The following is a 27,223-nucleotide window of genomic DNA, read 5'->3' as shown; positions in this document are numbered from 1 at the left end:
TAGCTTACATCAATGATTATGCCAAATCCCTATACGCCAGCACATTTTCAATATTCCCAGTTGTTGGGCACTTGCAGCCTCCAGATCTAGGCTATTTTTCCTATGAATAGGCCTACCCCAGTTTTATTCTGATTGTGTAATAATGTGTTCTTTCTCCCTCTGATTTCCCCCATACCAGAGAAGCTGAGCTAGGTTCTCTCATGTTGGCCAGCCCCCTCCCCCCTCATTGTCAGTTGCCGTGCAACAGCAAGTGACAAAGAGTTTAGCTTGCTGTACTACAGTCTGGATGACAGACAACTATCCAGAATATGGTGATAAAGACAGAATGAAAATCCCCTGCTTCTGCCTTTTCACACTCTCCTCCTCCCTCGTCCTCTATTTTTGTTGAGGACCTGACTGCTGTGCTGTCTCAGCTTTGTTGTGTTGTAGAGTAGCTGTTGTAACATCACTGTGAAAATGTGCTTTTAGAGTACCCTCCTCTAATACAGTACTGAGCCATTGGGCAGTTTGGACTATTGCTAGCTCCATGTTCGCCCATCCAAGCACTCATGCCTGTAGGGTTTTCAATGCTCCCTGATGGGCTCACTTATCGTTTTAGTGATTGTTAGCAGGGTCATTTTGTTACTATTGTAATTTCTACACAGCTTATATCTGTTTTTACTCATTAAAGTAGGTATTTTTCAAGAACAAAAAAAAAACACATTCAATTTAATCGCTGGCCATTGTTCTATCTACAGTCTTTGATGAGGGAAACAAAAACGCCCGTATTAAACCTTGAATGAGATGAAAATGACAAGCTTTTCTTCCAAATTCTGTTTTGAGTCTCAATACATGTAGAATTGAATCACAGATTGAGACAGGAGATTATGTGATCCACAACTGGCCACAGTCAAAGAAAGCAAAAACAGCTTCTCATGAAAACAATTGAGAGTAACATTTTGTGACGTGTTACTATACCCTTGTAAACCAATTAAATAGTGAAGAACATGCTTGCACTGTGCAGTATTATTGTTTTGCCCACAGCTAGCTAGTATGATGATATTACTTTGAAAATGGAGCTGCAGCAAAAACCTTCCCCTGTGTTATCTTTTTCTCTTTTGAGAGAAATAACACTGATGCTCTCATACAGTAGCTATAGGATGAGAGAGCTGGGAAGTCAGGGGGCCCTATAAGTGTGCACATAGAATCCCCTGTCTCACATATTGTATCTCTGTTTCACCCCCTTAACATCCACTCATATCTTCCCCTCTTCTCATTCTCTCACTTTGTATCTCTCTCTTCCAGTTTCTCTCTCCCCACCTCCTCTCCCTCTCTCCCACTCTCTTATTCTCTCTCTCTGTATCTTCCCCCTTTCTCTTCCCTCTCTCCCTCTACGTGCTTTGGCTTTGGGCAAAAGAGCGAGTGCTTGCGATTCCAATCAATTCTATTGGTAGGTAAAGGGGGGGGGGTTAAAAGAGAAAGAGACAATTAAAGAAAGAGAGAGACAGGTAAAGAAGGGCGTGTGGGGAAAGAGGAGAAGGGGTTGTGGAAAGGGAGAGGAAAAAGGAGAAAGAGATACTGTTAATTAAAGAGAGAGAGAGACAGGTAAAGAAGGATGTGTGGGGAAAGAGGAGAAGAGGTCGTGGAAAGGGAGAGGAAAAAGGAGAAAGAGATACTGTTAATTAAAGAGAGAGAGAGACAGGTAAAGAAGGGTGTGTGGGGAAAGAGGAAAAGAGGGGGTGGAAAGGGAGAGGAAAAAGGAGAAAGAGATACTGTTAATTAAAGAGAGAGAGAGACAGGTAAAGAAGGGTGTGTGGGGAAAGAGGAAAAGAGGGGGTGGAAAGGGAGAGGAAAAAGGAGAAAGAGATACTGTTAGTAAGTGTGCGGCAGGCAGTGCTGTAAAGTGGAAAGGGGAAGGCTGCAGAAAAGTGTGGGCTGGGTTAGACTGCTAGCTACTTAAAAGGAGCTGGCTGTGGCGGCTCAGCATTGGAGGAACAGACAGTGGCAGTAGGAGAAGAGAAGCAGGAGGGAGACTGGGATGAGAGAAAACCAGGGAAGGTGTTCCTCTACTCTCCTCTCACTGCAACAAGTTCATTTTTAGGCAGCTTCTCCTCCCTCCTCCTCCACTTTATTTTCTTGACTTTACTATCCTCTGATTGGAGAGACTACTCTAGGGCCAGAATGGCCAGAATGCTTTGGGCAGCGGTGGTGCTGGTACTGCCACTCTTGGGACTCTGTCAATTTGTCCTGCCACCCGAGTGGGTGCCAGAGGACTACCCTGCCACAGAGGTCGGCGCTGAAAGCTTTGTCACTGCCTACAATACCACCGCCGAGCTTGTCACCTACCAAAACCAAGAGGCCAGCTGGACATACCAGACCAACATTACGGCCCACAACTCCAACAAAAAGGTAGGACTCCTCCCCCCGGCCCCCCTTCCCCACTCTGCACACAGCACACAGAGGTGTTTCAATGAAAGGTTGACAGTTTTTGGATTAGTTAGTCATTGGCCTCTTCAGTCCAGTGCGAACCATTATGTACCAGTTAGAGTTGTGGGTAGCACTTTACTGTAGCCCTCTTATGCATGCATTCATAAAGGCTTTGTGAATGTTGCACAGCTGTTATAAAGGCTTTGTGAATGTTGCACAGCTGTTATAAAGGCTTTATGAATGTTGCACAGCTGTTACAAAGGCTTTATGAATGTTGCACAGCTGTTATAAAGGCTTTATGAATGTTGCACAGCTGTTATAAAGGCTTTATGAATGTTGCACAGCTGTTATAAAGGCTTTATGAATGTTGCACAGCTGTTATAAAGGCTTTATGAATGTTGCACAGCTGTTATAAAGGCTTTGTGAATGTTGCACAGCTATTATAAAGACTTTGAATGTTGCACAGCTGTTATAAAGGCTTTATGAATGTTGCACAGCTGTTATAAAGGCTTTGTGAATGTTGCACAGCTCTTATAAAGGCTTTATGAACGTTGCACAGCTGTTATAAAGGCTTTATGAATGTCGCACAGCTGTTATAAAGGCTTTATGAATGCATAAACAAGGAAGTGGGTACTGTAAAGTCTTACTCAGTTGTGTTTGTCAGGGCTAGACTGGTTCCTTGTATGACAACAGCACCCATAGAGGGATGTTTGTTGGGTTGAGCCCCGCATGGCTTTACAACCAACCCTATTCATCCTCATCCAAAATGATATGCTCAGTTCCTCCCATTTCTGCCAACTCGGCTTGTATGTTTTCGGAAATCATCAAAAGAACCCACACACATGTGGTTTGAGCGTCTCCGAGTCTTGAATGAAGCCCGAGGGGTGTGGGGTGTGTGTGGAGAGGGTAGAATGAGGGTTGTTGTTTTGTTAGATGCCTATAAGTTCAAATGCCTGATTATTTTCCAAGCATTGTACTGGTATTTGAGGAAAATGCAATTTCACAGGTTGATGCATAACATGGACTTCCTAGTACAAACAATTAAAGACTCTGTAGTGCGGTTTAAATGGGACTTTTCAGAGTGGAGTAATGAGACATTTGCATGCTAGTGCCGCCTGCTTCTCTTTTACTGCTCCTCCCGTCTCACCATATGCTATCAGGAGACATTTGCATAACCGAATGGGCTGGGGAACAGTGTTAGCTAGAGACTGTGAAAAATTAGAAAAAGTAAAGCCATCCAGGCAGTTGGGAAGGATCAATGAAACTGCGGAGGTGTGAGGCAGTAATCTGTTGCTCTGAGAGAGAAACAAACACACACACATAGACACACACATGCACAAACACGCATGCATGCAAGTGCACACACACATGCACAAACACGCATGTGCGCACGTACACACACACACGCACCAGGCATCGAGCGTCTCTGCCAGTTATGAACGCTATTATTCCCCACACATCAAATATTGGATCAAAGGGAATCGGGGGTTTTGGTGTTCTATAAGATCTGGCAGGGTAGCCTTCCTGGTCTCTCTCCGAGTCTCCTCCCCGCAGGCTGTGACAATGGATTAGCATGACCCCTCATCACGCGAGAGAAAGGCCTATTGACTGGTGGGGATGTACTGTAAAGTTAACACCAACATTCCATTCAACTTGGCTGGGCCTGGGATTCCTACGTCACTGAGTTAATCTTTGTCTCAGTCCTGTCGTAGTGGATTAGGCGAAAATAGCAGAAACGTGCTGTTAAACTGTACCATGGTAAAGCATGGTAAGCAATTGAATTAGACTAGATGTATTCCCCTTGCACCTCTATGTGTACACACACACACACACACACCTATGATAACCTTGCAGTCAAGTTATTTAATCTCAGTTCAAATGAGCTCAGGCCGAGGAGAGCAAAGGATCAAACAGCAGTCAGGTCAGTCCGGGGGGTTAATATCAAGTAAGCTCTAAAAAAAATGCAATGCTCAACGAGCACCACTGGTTGTGGGCCTCAGTTACTTTGAAATGTGGATGGAATATCAACTATCCAAAAAGTACATGAAACGTGTGCACCCAGGGCTGTCGAAGCAGGTCCAAATCCATGGAGTTGTGCTTTCAAAGCGTCTTCTTTCACTTAACTTTCATAGAGCACAACTGAATGAAGCATTCGTTCTCCTCAGAAAATCTGAAATAATATGAAGCACAGTACTTTATTTAGCCAAACACTGAGAGTACCATTTGAATTTGACTGAGATTCCTAGTATTTCAGAATTCCAACGTTCTAATAGGAACAATTGACATATCTTTCCCTCCCCATTCCCCTTTTTACAAATTAACTTTCTCTTGGTGAGCTTTACAAGAGTGATCCTTGGGCCCTTTGGTTAATGACACTATACCTTACAGTCAGGGCCTCTGAATTACAGTCAATCTTTCATAAGTGAGTGAACACATTCAACAGCCTTGAGAGAGAGAGAAAGGGGGAGAGGGAGAAATATACAGAGAAAGAGAGAGGGGGGGGTTAGTCAAAAACTTTTCACCTTATCTTTATTATCCAATTGAAAAAGAGAGGAGAGCTCAATCTGATGATGTAATTGAGTGTGTCTGGCAGCAAAACCAAGTTTAAGAGAGGGAGAGAGTGGGAGAGAGGTCAGAGTTAATGCCTCAACTCTGGTACCAGTTTTCCGTCCATCCCCGCTGTTAATCAGTGGCGGTAGAGACACAGTGGATAAGCTGGACCTCAATGAAAACATCACGTAACAGAAGCTACTGTCTTGTCAGCCCTGACAGGATGTCTATGTCCTGGCCTGTGACAGACAGCCCCAGTGTCCTCCTGACAGTGACTCTATGCTTCTGTGGTTAAGATACAAATAACACAACTAATGGACTGGAGGTCCTGTTGGAGAATCTTCAACCCCTAATGCAGTGGACGTAGACAGAGTGCGCCGAACATTCCCTGTAGGAAATCACAATCAAGAAAGGCGGCTGGGGAACTAGTAAGTTTTCAATTAGGGTTTTTAACAGCGCGGCAAAAACAACAGTACCCAAATGGGTTAAATGAACATTTATGGAGAGTGCACAAGAGTACACAAAGGGACAGTTTACAATAGACCAGTCTACCCAGTCTAGGATCAAACACCCAGGAGGAAAAGGAGTTGCTTTGTGTTTTCCCCAAACACGATACTACAGTATAGGGAAACCCAAAACGACTGTAGCTTGTGGCATATTCACACTGGGTCCACATTGTAGCACACATGGGTGTGTGACTGTGTGTCACACTGAGGTTATCATTCTCCCTGTTGGCCGTGTGTCATCTGTCTTTTGTTATCATACAGTACACCTTATGTTGCTGGTGAGGCGTTCACTCTACTGTAAAAACACTCTTAACCCGATAACAAAGCAACACCATCTAATCTGTTTGTAATAGTCTAGTTCTTGGCAGGTAAAACACGTAAACTGTCAGAAGCAGTCACTAAGGTGAACTGAAGCGTTTTGGCTGAAGCCTCTCAACCCTTTGACGTAATTGTATTCCGCTTCAGTCAGTGTCATAATGGACAGGATAACATGGTATGTGTGTGATGCGTTGAGTGGCCCTGTCTTCCAGCATCCCTCGTGTATCAGCATTATCATACAGCACAGCACAATGTTGAATTGACTGTATTCTACTCTAAAGTGGCCTTCCAGGACGATGTCAAGGACAGGTCTCACGTCTCATATTATGAGTTTATGTACTGCCTACGTAGTAAGAGCAAGAGAGCAGTATAATGTCTGTGTGTTGTCCTTGAACTGAGTGATTCTGCCGCTTTCCTAGTTAAGTAGTCGTCTCCACTCCTTAATAAGATGCATAAGGAACTTTTTGATCCGGCCGGCCAGGGTTCTCTAGTCTTTGTACTCCCACTCAACCCCTGAGCTCTGACTGTTGTCACAAAGAGGGCCTTCTGGCCCACAGCTAACTGTCATGATCCCCATGAATATTCAATATGCTGTGGGCCTTTGCTTGGGATTTAGTGCAATGCAATCAGTCTTACGACACTAGACCAGAAGTAGGGAATAAGACAAATACAGTAGGAAAATGATTGTGTGAGTGGCCATGATATAGAAAGGGAGGCTGTACAGTTAGTGGATTCCTTGTTTCTGGGAAGTAGTTTTGTAATGGCTATTCATAGTTTTCTGAACAGAATATACAGCATCATCAATTTCCCAAATGATTGGATGTCAATGGTACCTGTGCGTTCTACTTCCGACTTGGACCGTGACTACTCAAGATACAGGATGCTGTGACGTGAGGGCCGTTGGGCTGCTACACTATAGTAACCCCATCACCTGTCTGTGGTTACAGGTGGAATCTGATGGGTTAAAGCAGGCCTTCACAGAAGCCTGGGGGAAGAAGGCCAAAGAAACCTTCTCTGATATGCTGGTGGCCACCTTTAATGATACTCTGCAGAGGCGTATCAAGAAGATCAACGTTCTGGGAGCGGCTAACTTACCTGCAGGAGAAAGACATGAGGTCAGTCTCATATTGTTGACATCTTTTTTAGAGGAGCGCTATTACAAGCTTTGAGTCAGACTCGGAATTAGATGTTGTGTATCCATGTGATAGTGAAATGTCAACATGTCTGTAGCAGATGTTATAAAACATAATATGTTTAGTTCAGCTGTTGTAGGAGAGCATCAGCAAGGTCTGAATGGATTCAGAGAGCCATTTTGTCTTTTCACAATCTCCTTATTATTTACCCAGTACAACGTCATACTAAGCAAGATGTCTGAAATATACTCTACTGCCAAAGTGTGTCCAAAGCCAGATGACTGCTGGTCTCTTGAGCCAGGTGAGTGGGTGTCTTCGTGTAATTACAGTTATAATTGCAATATTATGCTTATTGTAAAAATAAATGAGGGAACGTTAAGGGAGGACGGAATAACAAGTTAGGAAAAGGATGAGGGCAATTACTTTGAAGAGGTCTCTGGAGGATGTGGTTTAAGCTCTTTAGGAACATTGAAATGGCCAAGTACTGGTCAATACTACGGTGCAGAGCACGCTGACTTCATCAGTCATTCCCAATTACCTAGATGTGGGTTTAAACCCTGGCCTGTGGTTTGTGAGCTGTGCCCCCCAAAAAACTAATGTGAACTATCGTGTTGGGCAAAAAACATTAGTGATTCAGTAATACGCCCACACAATCATTGTTGCACTTACTGTCAGTCATTTCCTAATGTCATGCAGTGTAATGGATGGAAATCAAACATCAACAAAAGACAAAATGTTCTGACAGGCCTACTACACTGTGTACATTTTGACACCTTAGTTCAGGGTTTCCTAAACTTGGTACCCTAGGTCATGGAAATGGTTTCTGTTAATGTGTTTACACTCCCCCAGATGATTCCTCATTTTACAATCTACTAAAGTTAACATTGGGTGGTCCAGGGTCCCTCATCCCAAAACAATGCCAGCCGTTGGATTACAAAACTCACTTTGTTCAGTGCCCTTCAACTTCCCTCTTTCCTGACCTTCACTTCCTGTACCCAACCTGTAAAATATATATGTTTTTTTTAGGCCACTATCTGCCTCTGTCGCATCATCATAACTTAAGGCTAATCTCTGAGCAAATGTATATTTTAGGCACCTCTCCCACTGAGAGGAGAGCATGAAGTCATCTAAACACTTCTACACCTCATTGTTTAAGAAAAGTTAAAACTACCATTGTTCTCTTTCCGTTGGCGCCGTTTGGAAATCCAGAAGTCCCCTGTGTTGGGAGTTTCTGTGTTCTGTAACTGAGGGTCTCTTTGACTTTGCCTCCACAGAGCTGACAGAGATCATGGCCAACTCACGGAGCTACAAGACACTGCTGTACGCTTGGGAGGGTTGGCACAATGCATCGGGTGTGCCACTCAAGGCAGAGTATCCAACGTTTGTGGAGCTTAGCAACAAGGCCTATAAAGCTGATGGTAAAAATATCACGTTGACCTTGCATATGGTTAAACCCCACAACGGTGTCATTGTGAATGTCACTATTTCTAGCATATTTCATAGGCATTGTATGTTTGGTCCATGGTTGTAGTGAGGGAGACAGAGGAGAGGTAGACAAGAGGTGAAAGGTCATTGTTGATAAGCATGTGGTTGCGCTGTCTCTCTAGGTTTTGATGACACGGGAGAATACTGGCGTTCGTGGTACGAGTCACCGACTTTCGAGAGTGACCTGGAGGCTATTTACAAACAGATACAGCCGCTTTACCAGAATCTTCACGCCTTTGTGCGCCGCAAGCTCTACAACCACTACGGCCCGAAATACATCAATCTTAAAGGACCTATCCCTGCTCATCTGCTAGGTGAGTTTACCTTTGCATTTCTTTTTGAACTTATAGCCAATGCAAAATGTTCAATCACTCATTTATCAGCTGTTTTGTCAACTTAATCTCACTCCATCAAAGTTTAGCATTAACTTTAGGTGGTGCCCTGAGTTTTTCCTGACCACTTAGCCCTGACCTGGGCCGTGCTTATAGACGTTACTATCAGACACATAATGTAGGTTAGAACAGGCCTTGCGGTTTCCTGGTCAAGTCACGTAGTCAGGAAACATCAGATGCTACCTATAGCCCATTGCTCGCAGTGTTTGTGAATAGTGAGGCTCTGCCAGTAGATCTATTAAGCCTCTGGCTAATGCTAGGTGCGTGTGCTTCATTTCTTCAGGAAACATGTGGGCACAAACCTGGAACAACATCTATGGCATGATGATCCCCTTCCCCGGCAAACCCAATGTGGACGTGACAGATGAAATGATGGCCCAAGTAAGCTGGTGAAATTGGAGAAATGTTTATCAGCTCAGTTTACATGTAGATCACTGGGTGGGAAATAGTTGAAAGTTAAGAAATTGAAATATATCCAAAAACAATATCTAAAACTCACTCTGTGTTTGTTAAAAATAAAATCCCAAACTCTTGTCTAGCCTAGTTGAAATCATTTGTACCAACTCAAAATTCATCCACTGAAAGTCTGTTAAGCTTGGCTGTATATACCTGAAATACAATGATTTCCTCCTCCTAGAACTGGAATGCTACTCATATGTTCCGGGTGGCTGAGGAGTTCTTCACATCCCTGGGACTCATCAAAATGCCCCAAGAGTTCTGGGACAAGTCTATGTTGGAGAAGCCAGAGAATCGGGAGGTGGTGTGCCACGCATCTGCCTGGGACTTCTACAATAGAAAGGACTTCAGGTGAGCAAGTGGAAATGGGGTTATGGAAATTAACTCTGGAGTCGAGGAAAGAGAGGCTTCAGTTACCCGATGCTATGAAAATGAAATGTCTTCATATGTGATGTCTCCTCACATTCAGGATCAAACAGTGCACCACAGTCAACATGCAGCAGCTTTTCACAGTGCACCACGAGATGGGCCATGTTGAATACTACTTGCAGTACAAGGAACTGCCTTATAGCTTCCGCCGCGGGGCTAACCCAGGTTTCCATGAGGCAATTGGTGATGTCATGTCCCTCTCTGTGTCCACGCCTAAGCATCTGGCTAGCATCGGCCTATTGCCCAATGTGACCAATGACAACGGTACGCAAAAATATATCTATGGCACACTGTTATAAAACAATTCGATTTTTGGTGGTTAGTGAGTTAGTAGGTACAGTGTTGCCAAGTAAGTAAGTAACTAAGTAGCTAAGTAAAGTAAGTAAGAAAGTAAGTGAGTAAGTGGTATGAAAGTAGTAGCTTAAGTAAGTTAGTACGTAAGTTAGTAAGTAGTTATTTAGTTAGTTACCGACTTGCTTACTTACTTACTTAGTGAGTAAGTTACTTACTTACTTAGTTATTGTGGTGGTTATTATTTTTGTGTGTGATTTAATTTAGCTTGTTCATTGTAGAGAGCGACATCAACTACCTGCTGAAAATGGCTCTGGAGAAGATAGCCTTTCTCCCCTTCGGCTATCTCATTGACCAGTGGAGGTGGAGTGTGTTTAGTGGGCGCACCCCCCCAGAGCGCTACAACGCAGACTGGTGGCACCTCAGGTAAGAGCCAAGAAAAGACTTAACATGACCAAAGTTTGTGGAGGGAAATTGTTTATATCCAAGATAATAGTACATTTTATACAATGGGAATATGTTTAATTTTTAAAAAACATTGTCGTTTTGTCTTCCCTTGTTCACTTTTCAAGGACAAAATACCAGGGTATCTGTCCTCCCACCAAACGCACAGAGGAGCACATGGATGCTGGAGCCAAATACCACATTCCAGGAAACACCCCATACATCAGGTAGGACTCTCTTTCAAACCATCTCACTTCTTTCCTCATATCCACATACAGGTACTTTGATTGGTGATTATTATGCACATACACTTCGAGAATAAAGACCACTGAGGAATATACATATTTAGAATACTCATTCATTCATAAAAAATCAATCCTCAAACATTCCCAGAACATTAGATAAGATACACATTAAGTTATAGTTTGGGTTTTATCTAACATTAGGGTGATAGCCTCCCAAAAACATTGAAATAATGTTTTTCATAACAAAATATTTTTTTAACAAAACAAATATCATGTTTTAAATGAAATATCCTTGGAATGTTCTCCTAACATTCACTAAAATGTTAACTTTTAAAGAAAAGGTGACTGTTTTTTGCACCCCAAAATAAATATTGTATAATCATCTGGACAGTTCATATTTTGTGATATCCCTACAATGATTCCATAAGGCTATTCCCACAACCTAATGAAACATTTTGGGAACCTTTAAAAAAACAGACAAAATGTGTTCTGGGAGCGTTCTTGCAATATCAGGCGAATGTTTTATGCGAACAAAGCAATTTTGGTTTGCTGGAATGATTGATTCAAGATGTTGTTTGGTCTCCTGCAGATACTTTGTGAGCTTCATTCTGCAGTTCCAGTTCCACAAGAAGCTATGTCAGGCAGCCAATCAGAGTGGACCCCTGCACACATGTGACATCTACCAGTCCAAGGAGGCGGGAAAGATTTTAGAGTATGTGTTCTGTTATTGCCTCTCTTAGAACATTCATTACAGCCATATAAACAATGGTGTTACCTGATCAAGTTAAGAGATGAGACACAAAATATATTTAATCTCAAATGACCCTAAGATGTAGTTCCCCCCTAACTGAATCAGTCATAAAACATTGTCCCTAGACTTGCTAAAGCTAAACCATACAAAGCTACATTAGTAAATGAGGCTTAACACATTTCCCCATGTGGCCTCTGTTGAATTTGAAAGGACGGTCCTTAAATCCGGAGAATCAAAGCCCTGGACACAGGTGCTCCAGGAAGCCGTCGGAACAAACCAGATGGACGCCAGTGCCCTGATGGAATACTTTGGTCCCATCATCACATGGCTGGAGGAACAGAATGCAGCGACGAATGAGACCCTGGGCTGGCCAGACTTTAACTGGGTTCCACCTGTACCAGAGGGCTACCCCGAGGATATTGGTAAGCCAGTAAACAGGTTTAACCGAAGGAGGAGGAGGATTTTTCCATCAAATAAAACATGGAGAATTCCAAAAGTCAACCTTTAAATTCGGTGGAGGAAAATGATCATCTTTCAATGTGATTTATATGGTTATTGATGATATAACTGATGACAAGTGCACTATAATTAGCTTTTCAACATGGTTACTTTGCATTGGAAGAAGTCTGCCCCTCCTACTTTTGGCAGATGCATCAACGTTTTTTCCCCACTTGATTGATTGATTAATTTGATTTGTCAGATAAAAAACATATATACACACAGTACAAAGATTCAAACAGGTAAATATCAAATTGTAGGACAAATGAAGGAAAATCTTAATCTATAACCTTTTGTTTTGTTAGATTTTTTATTTATTTAACTATTTATTCTAATTAATTTATTTGTGTATTCATTTTGTTTCTTCTTTTTTTTTCATTTTCATTTTCTGACTAAGAACGGTGTTACAAACTCTCCATACCATCTATCTATAATTCTAATATGAACCCTTCATTGTTGGTGATTCATCTATTTTTGTTGTTGATTGATTCCACTTACATGTTGATTTAATTGTAGGCAGTGCAATTATTATTGTGATTGTTGTAATAGTTATTATCAATGAACATGATAACGATAATAATTGTGTTACTGGTGGTGGGTATTGTTTCCATTGTTTGGACATTACATTTAGAACTCTCATTGTTGCAAACTAAATTGAAACCTCGTGCTGAAAATCAATAAAAACGATTCTTCAAACAAATTCACTTCTCTCTTAAATCATGCATGGATGTCACTGGAAGATGAACCTTTATACAAATTCAAGCTATACCCTCAGATCTTAAGTTAGAAACAGGCCACAGTCACATAGCCATGTAGCTTAAATGTACCTGTACCTTTCTCTTAACCTAGACAAGATTGCAGATGAGGTGCAGGCTAAGAAGTTCCTGGAAGAGTACAACAGCACTTCTGAGGGGGTCTGGAATGCCTACACTGAAGCATCGTGGGCCTACAACACTGACATCAATGAGGAGAACAAGCAGAATATGGTAAGAGTTGGGTCTGGTGTCTTAATGGAGCATCGCCCTAACTCATACTGTACACATTGGCAATTGGCTTTCACACAACTAACCCACAGCTCAAAAACTGCTCTTAGTATTGATGAACCAGGGTTTGGAGGAGCTACAGGATGAGCAGGCTTTTGTTCCAGCCCAGCATTAACACACTAGATTCTACTGCACATCCTGTAGCTTTTCTGGCCCATTTCTTGCACTTGGACAAATCAATGGACCGTTGTGATGACGAGTGAGTGTATTCTGTCTCCAGCTGCAAAAGAACTTGGACATGTCTATCCACACACTGACCTACGGAAAAGAGGCCCGCAAGTATGACACCACAGACTTTCAGGATGGTTCTGTGAAGCGTATCCTGAAGAAACTCAGTGACATCGAAAGAGCAGGACTTCCCGACGAGGAACTGAAAGAGGTAAGGATGGGTTGTGTGCTTTTATTGACCCAATACCTTCGAAATGATCCCCTGTTCATTGACAAAAATCAAGGGCAAAAATCACACAGTACATTACCCTCAATCGTTAATGAAATTATGCTACAGCTGTTTAACAAGTACGTAGGACTATAAAATGTTTTTAGGGCAGTCGCAAGTTCTTATGCCGTTGATTTGCTTTTTTATTAGTACAACATTCTGCTGGCGAACATGGAGACCAAGTACAGTGTGGCTCAGGTGTGCAGAGCTAATGGGACTTGCCATCCACTGGACCCAGGTAAGATCCCATAATACACTTGCTGAAACCCATGCCTGGTTCAGGACACTAAAACACTTACCTAATTAAAAGGTCCATCTATTGTCCATTTTTTCTAACTGGTTTGTATTATTAGTCCATGTGATATTTGTTTTACATCCAAGATATATATATTATATATATATATATATATATATAGTATAACAACTTATCTAGATAACATTTGGCAAAAGAGGTGGCAACTAACTCTGCAAAACCAGACAAATATGAAACTTCAAAGAGGTTTGTCTCAGTTTTTTAACTGTGGTCATGTGGTCAAGATACACAAACTTTTTAAATTGGTTGGTCTGGGTCTTGTTTTTTTTCTCTCACATTTTTGGGTCTTTATCTCATCATCGCCTTTATACACTTGTTCTGGGTCTCAAACGGTTGGGTTTGATCTTGGTTTGAGTCTCGAGAGTTCTGGTCTTGACTCTTTCTCTGGTTTGTGTCTTGTTTCAGACCTCCAGCAGATTATGGCTGAGTCCAGAGACTATAATGAGCTGTTATTTGCCTGGCAGGGCTGGAGAAACGCCTCTGGCAGAGAACTGCGACAGGACTACAAGAGATATGTTCAACTGGCCAACAAAGCTGCCACTCTTAATGGTAAGCTCTTCAAAATAACAGACCCAAAGACATTTCTACAGAGGCTGGCAGTTGGTAGGTTTTCCAGTTGGTTCAGGAAGGGTTTCATGTACTAATATGAAAAAATAAGCAATAGGGAGCAGCCCTGTCGGCCTCCGCAATCTACTTATGTTCTATTCTGGCACTGAATTCTCCTTCTCTCTAATGCTTCTGTTCATAGGACACTCTGATAACGGGGCATTCTGGCGCTCCCTGTACGAGACCCCCACCTTCGAAGAGGACCTGGAGCATCTGTGGAAGGAGCTGGAGCCCCTCTATCTCAACGTGCATGCCTACGTGCGCAGGTCTCTCTACAAAAAGTATGGGGGCAAACACATCAACGTGAGAGGGCCCATTCCTGCCCATCTTCTAGGTGAGACCAAGAGTCAGAATCCCGCATGGATTCCAGCACTAAGGCCAAAACTCTTGTTATGTATGACCATTGCACATTGATATTCTGCTGTTGTTTTGTGGATGTTCCTTCAGCATAACATTGATTGTGACAGTTCCACCAGGCTAGGGATTGCGCTGGCTCTGAATCTAAATCCCACTGTTTTTAGCTCTGTCAGGGGTGCAAGGCTGAAAAATAGCTAATACCTTTAACATTTGTTTAGTTATGGATAAAACAGCACAGCCATGTTTCTCTTGTCCTATCAGGTAACATGTGGGCGCAGACCTGGTCTGGCATCATGGACTTGGCCATTCCCTACCCCGATGCCACACAAGTAGACGCCACACCAGCCATGATAGCCAAGGTAACAAATTTGACCACTACCAGTTTTTCTGTTTAACGGTGGGATATTATTGTGTTTCCATGTGACCTGACCAGGTAAACCTTATTGGCTTTCCTCAACTTTCCCCACAGGGCTGGAATGCCACCAGGATGTTCCAAGAGTCAGACAACTTCTTCACTTCTCTGGGGCTGCTGCCCATGCCTCCAGAGTTCTGGGCCAAGTCCATGCTGGAGAAACCCAAGGATGGACGCAATGTGGTGTGTCATGCCTCCGCCTGGGACTTCTACAACCGCAAAGACTTCAGGTAATTTGGAGGGATGTAGAGTCTAGCTTTCTTAGTGCAGTAAAACAACAGAAACTTTGCAAAGAGCTTTGGAACTCTTGGTGAATGCTGTTGGGACTCACATGTACAGGATTGCAGGTTCGAGTTTCACTTGAGGTACACCCACCCGTTGTCGTTGTATTCTAACCCGTTCAACTTTCAAGATGTGTTTGCGTTCCCCATGGGGGAAAAACAAAGATGACTGCCCTTTTTGGCCATTAAAATGATGAGTTCAAATGCTTCATTTCCAGGATCAAACAGTGCACCGTGATAACCATGGATGACCTCATCACCGTTCACCATGAGATGGGTCATGTGCAGTACTTCCTGCAGTACAAGGACCAGCCCATCTCCTTCCGCGAAGGCGCCAATCCAGGTTTCCACGAGGCCATCGGTGATGTGCTGGCCCTGTCTGTCGCGACTCCCAAGCATCTAAAGGAGATTGGTTTACTGGATGTGGTGGAGGACAACGCAGGTGAGCTCTTACTTATGAATCATTTGGACTCTGCCCTGCTTTTTTCCCTGTCATAAATATGAGGAAAATAAAGAAGCATTTTTTTTGAAAGATACATTTTCAATTCACTACCAAGACCTTCTTCCAACCGGAAAAAAATGGTTATGTGACGACAGCATAGCTGCAGACAGAGCATCAACCAAATATAATATTTTAAAGCAGTCTGTGTGGCGAACATAAATTAACTAGCTATACACTGTGATTGCACTGTGAATGTGCTATGCCACTCTAAACGTGAATGTGTCTGTTCATTTCCATAGAGAGTACGATCAATTACCTCATGAGCATCGCCCTGGACAAAATAGCCTTCCTGCCCTTCGGCTACCTGATGGACCAGTGGAGGTGGAAAGTGTTTGACGGACGCATCTCTGAGGAGGAGTACAACAAGGAATGGTGGAATATGAGGTAAAGACCAGTACTTTTAGTGAATAACCTCCCTCCTCCATATCTCATCTATCTAAAAGAAAGACTGAATTGTTTCTTTGTACTGTGTCTGTCCCTTCCAGAATGAAGTACCAGGGCTTGTGTCCACCTGTGGCCCGCACTGAGCAGGACTTTGACCCAGGTGCAAAGTTCCACATCCCTGCTAATGTGCCTTATGTCAGGTACGGTGTCTGCCATGGTGTCTGCCACATTTATTACTGGAGGTGAAAGGAGATGAAATCAGTGGTGCAATGTACATGCTGAAAACAATAGTGAGCCAAATGTTCAACGTTAAGTTACCTAACTTCAATTTGATCACTTCTCTTTCTTGCCCATAAAACACAAGTAGGCCTACATTGCATTAAGTGACATTCGTTCATAAAACAGATTGGTTTTGTATGTGGGATGCAGTGGGAACGTCATGTGACTGTGTGTCTTCCTATCAGGTACTTTGTGAGCTTCATCATCCAGTTCCAGTTCCACCAGGCTCTGTGTAACGCCGCCGGGCATGTCGGCCCTCTCCACGATTGTGATATCTACCGCTCCAAAGAGGCAGGGAAACTTCTAGGGTCAGTATTGTGCACCCGCCAAACAAGTAGCATTCTATCACCGTGATGACAGCACTGTCAATATTGGAATGTGATCAATGACGTTGTTTTGAAGTTACCGTATTTGTGAGACTATAGTGAAACTATAGTGAAACAGACAGCCATTCTGATAGACTCTTGGACTTGTTTTATCTGTTGTATACATTCCATGTGTTTTGCAGTGACGTGATGAAAGTGGGTTTCAGTAAGCCCTGGCCTGAAACGATGGCCATGATCACTGGAAAGTCCATCATGTCTGCCAAGCCACTGGTGGAGTACTTCAAACCTCTCACTGACTGGCTGGAAGCAGAGAACAACAAGAACGATGAGGTCAGAGGCTGGCCTGAATACGACTGGAAACCACCAAGTGAGTCTGATAGCTGGCTTTAAACGCTATCTTCAACTAAAATTCAACTTCCTTCATTGAGGGAAATTGCACTTAATTACAACGTTATGGGTCAGGATTCAGACACCCGCGCATAACTGATGTTTTGTCATGTCTGAGGTGTAACTGCGTTGGAGCTGTCAAAATCGGTCAGCCGATGTTCTTGTGATCATCAAAGCCACACCCATCCCACTCGCATTAGAAGTTCAGAACGAGAAAGTGTAGTCTACATAAAAATAATGACGCTCAAATTGAAACTCATTTAAACAAAATAATTAGGAATTCTATCAGCCTAATTGAGGTGTAGATTGTGCTTGTGGATTTGACAGCTCTAATGTAGTTTCACCTTGAACACAGACAAAACAACTGCTATCAATCAATCAAATGCATTTACATCAGCAGATGTCACAAAGTGCTTATACAGAAACCCAGCCTAAAACCCCAAAGACCAAGCAATGCAGATGTGGAAAAGGGGTGGCTCGGAAAAACTCCCTAATAAGGCAGGAACCCAGGAAGAAACCTAGAGAGGAACCAGGCTCTGAGGGGTGGCCAGTCCTCTTCTGGCTGTGCCGGTGGCGATTAGAAGAGAACATGGCCATTAAGGCTACATCGTTCTTCAAGATGTTCAAACGTTCATAGATGACTAACCAGGTCAAACAATAATTACAGTAGTTATAGAGGATTCAACAGGTCAGCACCTCAGGAGTAAATGTCAGTTGGCTTTTCATAACTGAGCATTCAAAGGTTGAGACAACATGTGAGGTAGAGAGAGAGGGTCATAATAGCAGGTCTGGGATAAGGTAGGAGCTCCGGTGAACAGGTAAGGATTCCATAGCCGCAGGCAGAACAGCAGAAACTGAATCAGCAGCACGACAGGAACATTGTGAGGTGTCGTCAGGCCAGGTAGTCTTGAGGCATGTTCCTAGGGCTCAGGTCCTCCGGGAGGGGAGAGAGAATTAGAGGGAGCATACTATCACACAGGACATCAGATAAGACAGGAGAAATACACCAGATAGGACGGACAGACTGACCCTTGCCCCCCGGCACACAGACTATTACAGCATAGATACAGGGGAGGGGTCGAGGGACATCATGGTCCCATCCGACGACACCCCTAGACATGGCCAATCAGGCAGGATATAACCCCACCCACAACTGGCCAAAACACAGCCCCCATACCACCAGTGCCAGACTATTGTATTTTATTTTAACCTTTATTTAACCAGGCAAGTCAGTTAAGAACAAATTCTTATTTTCAATGACAGCCTAAGAACAGTGGGTTAACTGCCTATTCAGGGGTAGAAAGACAGATTTGTACCTTGTCAGCTCAGGGGTTTGAACTTGCAACCTTCCGGTTATTAGTCCAACGCTCTAACCACTAGGCTACTCTGCCACCCCTATACTCAATCATAGGACCTACTAAAGAGATAAGACTTAAAAGGTTGAGACTGAGTGTGCGCCTCCCACATGCATCGGCAGACAATTTCATAAAATGTGAGCGCTATAGGAGATAGCCCTGCCTCCAGCTTAGAAATTCTAGGAACAATAAGGAGACCTGCGTGTTTTGACCTACACTTACGTGAAGGTAGCGTAAGTGTAGGTATGTACTGCAGGACCAAATCGGACAGATAAGTAGAAGCAAGTTCATGTAATGTTTTGTAGGTTAGCAGTAAAACCTTGAAATCAGCCCTTGCCTTAACAGGAAGCCAGTGTAGAGAGGCGAGCACTGGAGTAATATGATTGAATTTGGGGATTCTAGTCAACATTCTAACAGATGTACTTAGCATTAGCATTATCCCGGTAGCCGGAGAATAGAGCATTGCAGTAGGCTTATCTTGAAGCGACAAAAGCATGGATTAGCTTTTCTGCATATTTTTTTCCGCAATGTTACAGAGTTTCGCAATGTTACAAAGATGGAAAAAAGCTGCTCTTGAAATATTTTTGATATTTTTGTCTCTTTGTTTTTTTGGACCTAGGAATAGGTCTGTCTCTGTTTTGTCTGAGTTTAAACGTTTAAAACAATTGCTGCCATACACTTATGTCTGAAACACAGGCTTCCAGGGGAGGTTATTTTTGGGCTTCATCATGTTTCATCGAAATGTATGGCTGTATGTCGTCTGTATAGCAGTGAAAGTTGACAATGTGTTTCCGAATGATATCACCAAGAGGTAGCATATATAGTGAAAACAATAGTGGTCCTAAAACGGAGCCTTGAGGAACATCGAAACTTACCATTGATTTGTCAGAGGACAAACCATCCACAGAGACAAACTGATACAGGTGGACACCAATCAAGTTGTAGAAACATCTCAATGATAGTCAATGGGAACAGTGCCTTCAGAAAGTATTCAGACCCTTTGACTTTTTCCACATTTTGTTACGCTACAGCCTTATTCTAAAATGGATTAAATAACAAAAAATCCTGAGCAATCTACACAAAATACCCCATAATGAAGAGGTGAAAACAGATACCTTATTTACATAAGTTTTCAGACCCTTTGCTATGAGACTCAAAATTGAGCTCAGGTGCATCCTGTTTCCATTGATCATCATTGAGATGTTTATACAACTTGATTGGAGTTCACCTATCGTAAATTCAATTGATTGGACATGACTTGGAAAGGCACACACCTGTCCGTATAAGGTCCCACAGTTGACAGTGCATGTCAGAGCAAAAACCAAGTCATGAGGTCAAATTAATTGTCCGTAGAGCTCCGAGACAGGATTGTGTCGAGGCACAGATCTGGGAAGGGTACCAAAAAATGTCTGCAGCATTGAAGATCCCAAGAGCACAGTGGCCTCCATCATTCTTAAATGGAAGAAGTTTGGAAATACCAAGACTCTTCCTAGAGCTGGCCGCCCAGCCAAACTGAGCAATCGGGGGAGAAGGGCCTTGGTCAGGGTGGTGACCAAGAACCCGATGGCCACTCTGACAGAGCTCCAGAGTTCCTCTGTGGAGATGGGAGAACCTTCCAGAAGCACAACCACCTCTTCAGCACTCCACCAATCAGGCCTTTATGGTAGAGTGGTCTGACGGAAGCCACTCCTCAGTAAAAGGCACATGACAGCCCACTTGGAGGTTTCCAAAAGGCATCAACAGTAAAGACTTTCAGATCACGAGAGACAAGATTCTCTGGTCTTATAAAACCATGATTGAACCATTTGGCCTGAATGCCAAGCATCACGTCTGGAGTAAACCATCCCTATGGTATGGTGGTAGCAGCATCATGCTGTTGTGATGGTTTTCGGTGGCAGGGACTGGGAGACTAGTCAGGATTGAGGCAAAGATGAATGGGGCAAAGTAAAGATAGATCCTTGATGAAAACCTGCTCCAGAACACTCAAGACCTTAGACTGGGGAAAAGGTTCACTTCCTAACAGGACAACGACCCTACGCACACAGCCAAGACAACGCAGCAGTGGCTTCGGGACAAGTCTCAATGTCCTTGAGGGGCCCAGCCAGAGCCCGGACCTGGACCCGATCTAACATCTTTGGAGAGACCTGAAAATAGCTGTGCAGCGACGCTCCCCTTCCAACCTGACAGAGCTTGAGAGGATCTGCAGAGAAGAATGGGAGAAACTCCCCAAATACAGGTGTGGCAAGCTTGTAGTGTCATACCTAAGAAGACTCGATGCTGTAAACACTGCTAAATCTGCTTCAACAAAGTACTGAGTAAAGGTTCAGCAAAAATTGGTTTTTAGACATTTTTAAAAACTGAAATATTATTCTATGTCATTATGGGGTGTTGGGTGTACATTGACGAGGAAAAAAACAATTTAATCCATTTTAGAATAAGGCTGTAAGGTAACAAAATGTGGAAAAAGTCAAGGGGTCTGAATACTTTTCGACTGTATCCACAAAAGTATGTGGACACCCCTTAAAATTAGTGGATTTGGCTATTTCAGCCACACCCGTTGCTGACAGGTGTATACAATCAAGCACACAGCCATGCAATCTTCATAGACAAACACTGGTAGTAGAATAGCCTCACTGAAGAGCTCAGTGACTTTCAACGTGGCACCATCATATGATGCCACCTTTCCAACAAGTCAGCTCACCTGACCTCAGGTTGTAACACTCAATACCGAGTTCCAAACTGCCTCTGGAAGCAACATCATCACAATAACTTTTTGTCAGGAGCTTCATGAAATCAGTTTCCATTGCCAAGCAGCCGCACACAAACCTAAGATCACCGCAGTGCCAAGCGTCAGCTGGAGTAGTGTAAAGCTCGCCGCATTGGACTCTGGAGCAGTGAAAATGCGTTCTCTGGAGTGATGAATCACGCTTCACCATCCGACAGTCCGATGGACGAATCTGGGTTTGGCGGATGCCAGGAGAACAAAATAATGTTCCAACGTCTAGTGGAAAGCCTTCCCAGAAGAGTGGAGGCTATTATAGCAGCAAAGAGGGGACCATCTCCATATTAATGCCCATGGTTTTGGAATGAGATGTTTGATTAGTAGGTGTCCACGTACGTTTATGTAGTGTATCTTTCCGACAGATACAGATCTAAACCAGGTTTCCAATCAAAAAGATTGTGGTGATCGATGGTGTTAAAAGCGGCACCAACGCCTAGGAGCACAAGAACAGACTCAGAGTCTTGGTCTGACACCATTAAGAGGTCCTTTTCCACCTTCATGAGTGCAGTCTGAAATCATATACATTATTTGTCTTGAGGACGGCAGTGAGTTGCTGAGCAACAGCTTTGTCAAAAATGTTTTAGAGGAATGGGAAATTCGATACAGGCTGATAGTTTTTAACATTACCCGGGTCAAGGTTTCACTTTTTCAGGTGAGGCTTTATTACTACCACTTTTAGTGAGTTTCATACACATCCGGAGAATAGGGAGCCATTTATTATTTTCAACATGGGAGGGCCAAGCACAGGAAGTAGCTCTTTCTGTAGTTGAGTTCGAATAGGGTCCAGTAGGACAACTGAGGATTGGAGAAAAATGCATATTGAAAGAGGAGACTGTAATTTGTTTTCTAATGATCATGATCTTTGCATCAAAGAAATTCGTGAATTCATCACTGCTGAAGTGAAGGCCATCCTCACTTGTTGAATGCGGCTTTTTTAGTTAGCTTTGCGACAGTATCAAAAATAAATGTTGATTGTTTTCATTCTCCTTAATCAGGTTGGAAGAGTAGGCTGATCGAGAAGCAGTGATGGCTTTATGATATTGCACGGTACTGTCTTTCCAAGCTATTCGTAAGACTTCCAATTTGGTGGAGTGCTATTTCCGTTCCAATTTTCTGGAAGCTTCAGGGCTCGGGAATTTTCTGTAAACCTGGGAGCTAGTTTCAGGGCTCGGGAATTTTCTGTAAACCTGGGAGCTAGTTCCAGGGCTCGGGAATTTTCTGTAAACCTGGGAGCTGGTTTCTTATGACAACTGCTTTTGTTTTTAGCGGTGCGACTGCATCTAGGGTTTTACACAAAGTTCAGTTTAGATCATCAGTTAGGTAGTTAACTGATTTTTGTACTCCTAAATCCTTGGGTAGGTGGAGGGAGTCTGGAATAGCATCTAGGAATGCTATGCGGGTGTCAACTAGTGCAGATCTGATAGAATCTACCCCTAAAGCTCAATATTGACATTACAGATGTAGGATCTTCATTTGAGCCTTTTTGCTACAGAAGGAAAATAATCCTGCAGCAACAGGAAATGTGAATTATTATGTGAATTATAATGAATAGATATATATACATACCGCACCAGTCAACAGTTTGGACACACCTACTCATTCAGGAGTCATTCTTTTTCTACATTGTAGAATGATATTGAAGACATCAAAACTATGAAATAACACCTCCTGTATGGAATCATGTAGTAACCAAAAAAGTGTTAAACAAATCAAAATATATTTTAGATTCTTCAAAGTAGCCACCCTTTGTCTTGATGACAGCTTTGCACACTCTTGGCATTTTCTCTACCTGCTTTACCTGTAATGCTATTCCAACAGTCTTGAAGGAGTTCCCACATATGCTGAACACTTGTTGGCTGCTTTTCCTTCACTCTGCGGTCCAACTCATCCCAAACCATCTCAATTAGGTTGACATCGGGTGATTGTTCAGGCCAGGTCATCTGATGCAGCACCATCACTGTCCTTCTTGGTCAAATAGCCCTTACACAGCCTGGAGGTGTGTTAGGTCATTGTCCTGTTGAAAAACAAATGGTAGTCCCACTAAGCACAAACCAGATGGGATGGCGTATCGCTGCAGAATGCTGTGGTAGCCATGCTTGTTAAGTGTAAATAAATCACAGACAGTGTCACCAGCAACGCACTCCCACACCATCACACCACCTCCTCCATGCTTCACAGTGGGAACCACACCTGCGGAGATCATCCATTCCCCTACTACACATCTCACAAAGACAGATTTTCACCGGTCTAATGTCCATTGCTTGTGTTTCTTGGCCCAAGAAATTCTCTTCCTCTTATTGGTGTCCTTTAGTAGTGGTTTCCTTCAAGCAATTCGACCATAAATGCCTGATTCACGTAGTCTCCTCTAACAGTTGATGTTGAGATGTGTCTCCTACTTGAACTCTGTAAAGCATTTATTTGGTCTGCAATCTAAGGTGCAGTTAACTCGAATGAACTTATCCTCTGCAGCAGAGGTAACTCCGGGTCTTCCTTTCCTGTGGCGGTCCTCATGAGAGCCAGTTTCATCATAGCACTTGATGGTTTTTGTGACTGCACTTGAAGAAACTTTCAAAGTTTTTGACATTTTCCTGATTTACTGACCTTCATGTCTTAAAGTAAAGATGGTCTGTCATTTCTCTTTGTTTATTTGAGCTGTTCTTGCCATATTATGGACTTGGTCTTTTACCTAATAGGGCTATCTTCTGTATGCCACCTTTACCTTGTCACAACACAGCTGATTGGCTCAAACACATTAAGAAGGAAAGAAATTCCTCAAATGTACTTTTGAGAAGGCACACCTGTTAATTGAAATGCATTCCAGGTGACTACCTCATGAAGCTGGTTGAGAGAATGCCAAGAGTGTGCAAAGCTGTCAAGGCAAAGGGTGGCTACTTTGAAGAATCTCAAAAATCAAATATATTTTGATTTGTTTAACTTTTTTTGTTACTGCATGATTCCATATGTGTTATATCGTAGCTTTGATGTCTTCACTATTTTCTACATCTGAAAATAAAGAAAAACCCTTGAATGCGTAGGTGACCAAACTTTTGACTGGCACAGTATGTTTTTTCCCAATGCATCAGAGCTACCAAAATTCCAATGTCAACTTGGAACCAATGCCTTTGCAGAGAAACAACTGTTGTCAGAGCTTAAGCATTGATTTTTAGGGGTTTGAGGCGCCTAGCAATGAAATCAATCCCTCCAATCCATCATGAACTGATGAGTTCCTGCTGAAAGGAGGAGTTCGAGATTAGATAGAGGGGAGACAGGACTCAAATGAGAGAAATCCAATAGGTGGAGAGAACATTGGAGAGCAATACACTGGGATGTGGAAAAAGCTGAGGAAGAGAACACGATAGAGGAGAAAATAGAATGGGGTTAGAAAAGAGGGGGAGCACAAAATTGAGAGACCTATGTTCTCAGACCCACTGACTGTACAACATTTAAATGGAGGAAAGGATACGAAAAATATACTCTTTCCTTTCTAAATATGCATCAAATAAGCTGTTCTGAGTTTCGACACTAGCAATCTTGAAAAGTAATGTAGGATAAGAGTGAGTCTTTTCTAGCTATAAGGCTATTGATGGGGGTATGATGCCACAACCTGATTTGCATCACTCACCTCTGTGTTTGTTCCCAGGTGACAGCTCAGAAACGTCCCCCCCAGCCCCAGAAGAGGGTAAAGTTGACTTCCTTGGGATGAGTCTGGACGGTGCAGGAGCTGCAGCAGGCCAGTGGGTCCTACTGGTCCTGGGTCTGGTGCTTCTAGTGGCCACCATCCTCCTGGGCTACATGTACAAGAAATCAAAACGGAGAAATCTGTCCTCATCTGAGCTGGAGCTGAAGTGAGTCCACACTTACTAACCTTATTGGAAGATCCCCCTCTACCTGGCAACAGCAATGTCATCATCAGTGTTTGTTTGTACCGTGCATCCTGATTGGTTCATTTATTATTTTGTTCTGCTTCTCGCCTAAATTTGATGTCTGTATATTTATTGTATACATTTGGAGTCAAAATTATTTTGACTATGCAAAGAACAAAGAAGCTGACAGTTTTGTAATTTATTTGTAATATTTTAAATGCTGAGCCTGGGGAACAAATGTTTCAAGTAATTGTTTGTAAAAGTCTTTAATTGTGTATACATTGTTTTTGTAATATTTGATTTGATCAGTGAAAACTTTGCCTTTCTAGAATAAAGAGAGAGAAATGTCAATTTGCTCTGTATTCATTGGCCAATTACGTTCTGTGTTGTAAGAATAGATGGATTAAAAACAATCAATAACATATTAATGTGTTCAATATTGCAGGTAATAATGAGTAATATATTCAAATCAAATAAGGGGTAGTAATAAGGGGTAATTAAAACAAATATTGAATTATAGTACATCGAAAAAGCACAATATAAAATAACCACCATACACTATACATCCCCCTTCCTCCCCAGCCACTGTGTGAGTCAATTGAACCTCTGTAGCAACCACAGATGACTGGATAAAGAATCTCTTAGCAGAATATCTCTCGTGTCTCAGGTGACGGCTACTGGAGTGGTCACCCAACTGTCTGGATGCATACCAAATGGCACCCTATCCCCTATTTATTGCATTACTTTTGACCAGGGCTCATAGGGTTCTAGGCCCGGTTTCCCAAAAGCATTTTAAGGCCAAGTTCGTCGTTAGAAGCTTCGTAGGTGCATCGATACATCTTCAAGCTGTTTCCATCTTTAGTAAAGTTGCACTTGAAAAGGATCGTTATCAATCAGATCAAGCGTTAACCGGCGATAGCCTATAGCTGATGTTTTGGAGGTGTAACTGCTTTGGAACCTTCCAATCAGTGAGCAGCTGCTCTTGATCATTGTCACGGAACAACATCTCACATTCCAGTGTTCGGAGTTGTAAACAAGGCTGCATGGGATTTATCTTAATTAGACAACGGCAATGTCCACTTTAGGTAAAATGCCAGGAGCAGCTTGTGGATTTGACAGCTCTAACACAGTTCTACCTCGACATCACAAAAACAACCGCTATGCAGATGTTGGCTTAGGCGGATCTGATTGTATAGATCTGAACAAACAGATATGCTTTCGAAGTGCGTCGTTAGATTTTTAGATTATTTTTGCCTTTCTGCATCACTTTATACACAGAGATCTCCGCTAAACAGAATCAAGCTGACAGACAATAACTTCGGAACGAAGCTGACTACAATTATAAAATTGTCAATGTCTTTGCAAATGTTACAAACAAGCAAAGCATAAAAACATGTTTCAAATGACCCGAGATGACTGCATTAAAAGATACATTCAGTAGGCCTATAGGCTAAACAGGGTTTATACATTGAAATAAATGTCATGTTCAGTCTATTGAGTTATATTTTGCTAATTGTAGGCTACACTGTCAATTTTTTTGCCTCAATATACAGTACATGACCAAAATTATGTGGACACCTGCATCGTCAAACATTTCATTCCAAAATCATGGACATTAATATGGAGTTGATCCCTCCTTTGCTGCTATAACAGCCTCCACTCTTCTGGGAAGGTTTTCCACCAGATGTTGAAGCATTGATGCTGGGACTTTCAGCCACAAGAGCATTACTGATTAGGGCGATTAGGCCTGGCTCGCAGTCGACGTTCCAATGAATCCCAAAGGTGTTTGTTGGGATTGAGGTCAGGGCTCAACTGCAGGACAGTTAAGTTCTTCCACAACGATCTCGACAAATCACTTCCGTGTGGACCTCGCTTTGTGCATTGTCATGCTGAAACAGGAAAGGGCCTTCCCCAAACTGTTGCAAAAAGTTGGAAGCACAGAATCATTTAGCATGCAATTGTATGCTGTAGTATTAAGATTTCCCTACAATGG

The 27,223-nt window shown here is 42.7% G+C and overlaps 1 protein-coding gene across 1 annotated transcript; it reads left to right on the top strand.

Annotated features, from left to right (window-relative positions):
* The first annotated feature begins 1,955 nt into the window (after positions 1 to 1,955).
* On the top strand, positions 1,956 to 25,581 carry LOC112224096 (angiotensin-converting enzyme). Its single transcript, XM_024387400.2, has 25 exons — positions 1,956 to 2,388; positions 6,728 to 6,895; positions 7,127 to 7,214; positions 8,188 to 8,331; positions 8,521 to 8,712; positions 9,074 to 9,171; positions 9,428 to 9,597; positions 9,716 to 9,939; positions 10,248 to 10,392; positions 10,539 to 10,637; positions 11,245 to 11,367; positions 11,617 to 11,828; positions 12,754 to 12,890; positions 13,168 to 13,326; positions 13,534 to 13,621; positions 14,102 to 14,245; positions 14,445 to 14,636; positions 14,921 to 15,018; positions 15,129 to 15,301; positions 15,571 to 15,794; positions 16,094 to 16,238; positions 16,340 to 16,438; positions 16,703 to 16,825; positions 17,026 to 17,210; positions 25,008 to 25,581. Exons 1-25 carry the CDS (start codon positions 2,161 to 2,163, stop codon positions 25,214 to 25,216), a joined length of 3,867 nt encoding a protein of 1,288 aa, XP_024243168.1. The 5' UTR covers positions 1,956 to 2,160; the 3' UTR covers positions 25,217 to 25,581.
* The last annotated feature ends 1,642 nt before the right edge of the window (positions 25,582 to 27,223 follow it).

This window comes from Oncorhynchus tshawytscha, linkage group LG25, assembly GCF_018296145.1.
Source record: "Oncorhynchus tshawytscha isolate Ot180627B linkage group LG25, Otsh_v2.0, whole genome shotgun sequence".
Taxonomy (NCBI): Eukaryota; Metazoa; Chordata; class Actinopteri; order Salmoniformes; family Salmonidae; genus Oncorhynchus; species Oncorhynchus tshawytscha.
Note: the sequence above shows the minus strand (reverse complement) of the source record. Positions and strands in the feature narration are given on the sequence as shown.

Excerpts from the sequence above, each read along its gene's own strand:
- LOC112224096 (XM_024387400.2), top strand. The coding sequence starts at position 2,161 with ATGGCCAGAATGCTTTGGGCAGCGGTGGTGCTGGTACTGCCACTCTTG. Across the intron at positions 9,940-10,247 it reads CAATGTGACCAATGACAACG|AGAGCGACATCAACTACCTG; the intron begins GTACGCAAAAAT and ends TGTTCATTGTAG. Across the intron at positions 15,795-16,093 it reads TGTGGTGGAGGACAACGCAG|AGAGTACGATCAATTACCTC; the intron begins GTGAGCTCTTAC and ends TCATTTCCATAG.